Here is a 5,616-nt window from a genome sequence, read left to right as displayed (position 1 = left end):
GGGGGGGGGGGGGGGGGCAAGTGTGGGGCAGGGCATGGAGAGAAATGAAAAGTTTGCTTTTCCACACGCTAGATTTGACACATTGTGAGACATTTTCTTGGTGGGGGGGACTAGGTGGGATCCAGGCAACCTGGGTTGTGACTCTCGCCCGCCTCACATGAGACGTCTTAGTGGTAATGTTGAGTGGGCAGGCGGATAAATGAGGAGAGAGGTTGGAACTGCGGATACATTTGCGGGTTCTCAGTGAATAGAATAGATGGTGTGTAGACCCTGAGACTGGATGGGCTCACCTGGGGAAAGGTGTAGCTGGAGAGGAAGGGGGGGTCTCAGGACTGAGTTCCAGGACAGGCCAATGTTTAGAAGTCAGGGAGATGAGGAAGAACAAGGAGAAGAGTGTCCTGGAAGCTTCGTGAAGAAGATGGTGCAGGAAGGAGGGAGAGATCCACTGTGTCAAATCTCTGAGATTCTGGTGAGATGGGAACAGAGCAGCAGGACTGGATAACTGGTGAGCTCAGCTAGAACGGCCTCCGTGCGTGAGGGGGAGGGGAGGGGGGACGAAGTGAAGGGCTCCAGTTTTGCCATAAAGGGACAAGAAGAGATGAAAGGGTGACTGGAGGGGGTGAGATCAAAGGACAGTTTTTTTTTTTTTTTTTTTTTTTTTGTCCTTTTTGAGACTGGCTGCACTGCGCTCAGCCAGTGAGCGCTGTGAGCGCCCCAGTCATCCCTATATAGGATCCGAACCCGCGGCGGGAGCGCTGCCACGCTTCCCAGCGCTGCACTCTCCCAAGTGCGCCACGGGCTCGGCCCCAAAGGACAATTTCTAATGATGGGAGACACCAGAGTGTGTGGGGGCCATTGGGAGGGGCTAGGAGGGAAGGCAGAGAGAGTGAGGTGGCTGGAAAGAGAAGGCGGGAGCAGGCAGGACCCAACATGAAGGGAGGCCAGCCAGGCTCTGCACAGGAGCAGGGCACGCCCTCTACCTTTGTGCATGGCAGACGGATTTGTGGCTGGGAGATGGGCTTGTTGCTGTCCAATGGCTTCTGACTTCTGGATGAAATTCTAGGCAGTATTGCTCCAGAGTGGGACGGGTGAACTGTAGGGGTCACCCACCCTTGGGCTTGGTCATGGCGTCACATCTGCCTTGCACATCCTGAATTCTTAGCACCTCCCAGGTGCTGGCACACTGTAGGCACCCAGTACACATTTGCTAATTGAAAGGAGCTCAGGGGTAGGCATCCTCCATAGAGGGGCCGTGTGGAGTGCAGGCAGTGAGTGGGCCACTCTCTGTTGCCTCCAGGCCCAGGACTCCCTGCCCCACTTCTCTGGGGTCTGCCTTTGGCTCCTGGGGACTGGCAACAGGGCATGGGCACATTCCCTGTGAGGAGCCAGGCATGCGTGCACGGTGGGGTTGGTGGCCAGGCTGTGGAGGGGCTGTGCCAGCTATTGGATGAGGTTTCAAGAGGCCAGTTTGGGGAAACAGAGGCTTCTCTGAGTGCTCACAGCTGGCTTCTAGCATCATCACTGCCTTATCACATTTATCCAGCAGACCCCCAGTGGGAGCTTTCTGGGCACCAGGCCCTGGGCTCAGGGTCTCCCAGGTGCTGTCACCTCACCATTTTCCAAGGAGGGGCTTGAGATGCAGAGGGTTGATTCACTTGCCCACACTCTCTGCATCAGTGAATGGCCAAACTGCCACGCCCTGCCCTCACACTCCATGCCACCTGCTTCTTCATCCTGGCTGGGATGTGATATCCAGGGAGGTGAGGATGAAGAGGGAAATCAAAGCCCAGAGCCAGAAGGTGAAAGTCAGGAATGGCTTCTTGGGGGAAGCAGCACTTGAACTGAGTTTGCTGGGCTGAGAAGCAGAGAAGAAACATGAGAGAGTCCCACATGAGCAAGGGACTGGGTGAAGGGTGCCTCAGGGCCAGAACAGGGGCACCTGGATGGCATGGGCCACCTCTTGCCAGGGCCCTCGCTGCTTGCCACTTGGGGTTCTGAGCCATGAACATGCTTTCATTCATTTCTTTATGTGTGCGCTCAGCACCTGTGTACTGGGTGCCCCTTAGAATGCCAGGCCTGTGCAAGGGGCAGAAATGACCATGAGCTGGATGCTCAGCAACACCTCTCCCCCCTCAACCCCCCCATACACGCTGTCCCTCACCCTGTGCTTACTGTCCAGTGGGGAACAGACACTGAATGGTGCCAGGGGTGTCAGGACAGGGGGAGCACTTTGGGAGCATCCAGAGGAGGCGAAATGTGCCCAGGACAGAAACCCCAAGTGAGGAGTCCAGGCTGCTCAGGCAGGAGGGGGCTGGATGGATAAGTCTGGCCACCAGCAGGAACAGCATATACAAGGGCTCTGAGGTGAGTGAGAATGCATTGCCTCCAGGAACTCAGAGGGGCTGCCTGGGGCAGGAGCTGGGTGGGAACAGGGTGTGGCCTGTGAGGAGGGTAGGGATAGGCCAGCTAGAAGGGCCTCTTGGGTCACAGGGAGAGTTTGGGCTTTACTCTAAGATTCAAGGGAACCAGGGAAGGGTTTTGTTTTGTTTTTTTAATTGAAATGTATTGATTATACATACTGGGTACAGAGTTTCAATGCATGTTTACAATGTGTGACTATCAAATTAGGGTAATTAACATATTCATCATTACAAAACTTAATCATGTCTTTGTGATGGGGACATTCAATCTCTTCTCTTCTAGCCATTTGATAACATACAGTAAATTATTGTTAATTATACATGCCTAGCTCAACTGTACACCCACAGAACTTATTTTTCCTATCTAGCTGTTTTGTGTCCATTAACCAACTTCTCACTATCCCCCTCCCCAGGGATGGGGCTTAAGTAGGAGAAGGATATGATCAGATTTGAGTCTTGTGGGGAGTAGATTGTTCTGGGCAGGGATGGGGGTGAGGGGACAGACAGGGAGTGTGGCCTACATGAGGATGACATTGGGAAGTGGGAAGCCAAATGGACAGACTCAGGGACTGATGTGACGATGGGCTGGGTATGAAAGAAGCTGGGGATGGGTGATGGGTGTTAGCAGCTCAGGGGCAGGCAGGGTGTGCCCGTGAATCTGGAGGGAAAGCCTCAAATTTGTGTCCCCAGGTCCATGCCACAGCAGAGCCTGGTACCAGGTGGTGGACAGGGGTGGGGAACCCCCTGACTCCCTCATCCCCATCTCCATGGGCAGGGTTCTGGAGCACCTCAGCAGTCTCGCCAGAGAAGTCAACCTGGACTATGAGCGTAGCATGAACAAGATCAGCTTTGACCAAATTGTCTCTTCCAAGCCTGACACATTCTCCTACGTGACCCTGCCAAAGAAGGAGGAGGAAAAGGTGCCCAAGCAAGGTGAGGGTTACTGGACACGGCCATCCACCTGGCCAGAGCACCCTTCCGCCTTGCCCTCTAGGGTCGTGTGTCTTTGCTATAGGTATCATCAGCCTGACACTCCTGTGCACCTCCAGTCCCCAGCACTCATCCTCCTTCTTTTCCCAGCTGCCTGGAGGGCTCAGGGGAGGCGGAGGAAGCCTCTTGTAAAAAATAGTCTGACTAGCGCAGAAGTTGCAAGGTAGGTGTGTACTAGGAAAGCAGCCATTCAGAAGCAGATGAAAGGGAATTTGATGATCTCACCCAGAGGTCATATAGCCCTTTCTTCAGTAGCAAGGGTAGGTTTGGCATTACTGTGGCCCCATATGACACGTGCAGACCAGTCGCAGGGCAGGACCCTGGGTTCCCAAGAGCCCTCCTTGCTTTGAGCTCACTGATCCCTGCTAACTTTCCTGGGCCGGCTTCCCATGTGTGATATGCCTAGGAGGCAGGCCGGGGCATGGACAGAGGGCATGGTGCTCACATCCTCCTTCCTTGGTGCTCCAGGGCAGGCTCCAGATGGGCCTCAGGTTATGGACAGCGCAGGCGGGAGTGGATGGGGAGAGGCTCTGCAGTTGTCACCCAGTTCTCAAAGGGGTCTGTGACCAGTGGGGCTTTGATGGAATTCCTTTACACATCCCAGAGAAGGCACCCTACTGTGGGGCCTTGGGGGTCCCTCAGCAGTCTGTGTGAAAAGAAGGGTTCCAGGGAGGAGGCAGGAGTCGTATCCCTCCATCAAGCAAACTGTAGGTCCATTGTGACCCCTGGTGCGTCTCAGGCAGGTCTGACGCTGGCCCTTGGCCCCCACCCCTGCAGGACTGGTGAGTATCCCCAAGTACCCCTTCCGGGAGCAGAAGGAGGACTTCACCTTCAAGTCTCTGTTCACGCGGTCTGAGGTCATCACAGCCCTGAGCAAGGTGCGGGCTGAGTGCAACAAAGTGACCACCATGTCCCTGTTCCACTCGAGCCTCTCCAAGTGCAGCCGCCTGGAGGAGTTTGAACAGATCCAGTCGCAGACCTTCTCCCAGGTGTGTGGGCATCAAGGGTAGCCCTTGGGGCTGACAGGCACAGGTCAGGGGCCCCTGGGGAAGCCCCAGGCCAGTGGGCCACACACTGAGGCTGTGAGCCCTGCTTTTCTCAAAACCCGGCCTTGGCCTCTTCCTAGATCTTGTTGGAGGCTGAGGTAGGGACTGAGGGTGATGGCTTATCTTGCAGATAAAGGGAGAACCAGGGTAGGTTGGTTCCCTTTTCAATTGTTTTCCATCCCAACCCTGGTTGCCTGTGAAGCAGACCCCTTGTCTTGGAAAGGGGAGCAGGAACCCCATGTACATCCATATCGACCTGAAGATTGGGGTGTGAGGGAGGTGGGGTGCAGCCTCTCCACTCTGTTCTGTGTCTCTCTGCCTCTCTCTGTCTCATTCTATGTGTGTATTTCCCTCTTCCTGTTTTGGTCTTGTTCTCTGTCTCTGTGCCTCTCTCTTGTCTCATTCTGTCTCTGTCCCTCTCCAGTGGCTAGAGGGAAAGCTCTGCTCTGCTGCCCCTCCCTCCTTGCTTCCCTCCCTCCTCCCCCTCTGAGCAGCTGTGGGTCCTGGGGTCACATGAGGGTGTTGGTTGGCAGGGCTTGGCAGTAAGTTTGGGTGGGGGAGATCCCTTCACAGTCAGATGAGTCCTGGGGCTGCCCCAAGCACCCTAGTGCACAGAGCCCCCGAGCATGGTGGCTATGGGTGGTGGGTTTCTGGGGTAGCCATGTGATGATGCCTGTGGCCACTCCAGGTGCAGATGTTCCTCAAGGACAGCTGGATCAACACACTGAAGGTAGCCATGCGCAGCAGCCTGCATGACACGAGCAAGGGCTGGTACAACCTCTGTGAGACCAACTGGGAGGTGTACCTCATGTCAAAGCTGCGCAAGCTGATGGAGCTGATCAAGTACATGCTGCAGGACACGCTGCGCTTCCTGGTACAGGACTCGCTTGCCAGCTTCTCACAGTTCATCAGCGATGCCTGCTGCAGCGTGCTCGACTGCACTGAAGACATGGTCTGGGGTGAAGACCTCATAAACAGCCCCTACAGGTGGGGCCTGGCTGGGCAGAGGCACCTGTTGATACCAGAACTATTCCTTGCCAGGCTCCAGTGGCTGGGCTGGTGCAGGGTGGGGGGGCTAGGGCAGCCAGGGCCAGGGGGTCCAGCACTGCTAGGTCCTGGACAGCAGAGAGAGTGGGCCCCCCTCCCCAATCCCCCTGCCC

General features: G+C 55.8%; 1 protein-coding gene across 1 annotated transcript in view; it reads left to right on the top strand.

Moving 5' to 3' along the window:
• DNAH1 (dynein, axonemal, heavy chain 1) overlaps window positions 1–5,616 on the top strand; it is an 85,020-nt gene that overhangs the window by 24,703 nt on the left and 54,701 nt on the right. Inside the window, exons 10-12 of the mRNA XM_008572575.1 lie at window positions 3,196–3,353; window positions 4,188–4,399; window positions 5,145–5,443. Of these exons, the coding sequence (XP_008570797.1) occupies window positions 3,196–3,353; window positions 4,188–4,399; window positions 5,145–5,443 (669 nt within the window). The remainder of the gene's footprint in view (window positions 1–3,195; window positions 3,354–4,187; window positions 4,400–5,144; window positions 5,444–5,616) is intronic.

This window comes from Galeopterus variegatus, unplaced genomic scaffold (assembly GCF_000696425.1).
Source record: "Galeopterus variegatus unplaced genomic scaffold, G_variegatus-3.0.2 Scaffold806, whole genome shotgun sequence".
In the NCBI taxonomy this organism is placed as follows: Eukaryota; Metazoa; Chordata; class Mammalia; order Dermoptera; family Cynocephalidae; genus Galeopterus; species Galeopterus variegatus.
This window is presented reverse-complemented; position numbering and strand designations above follow the sequence as displayed.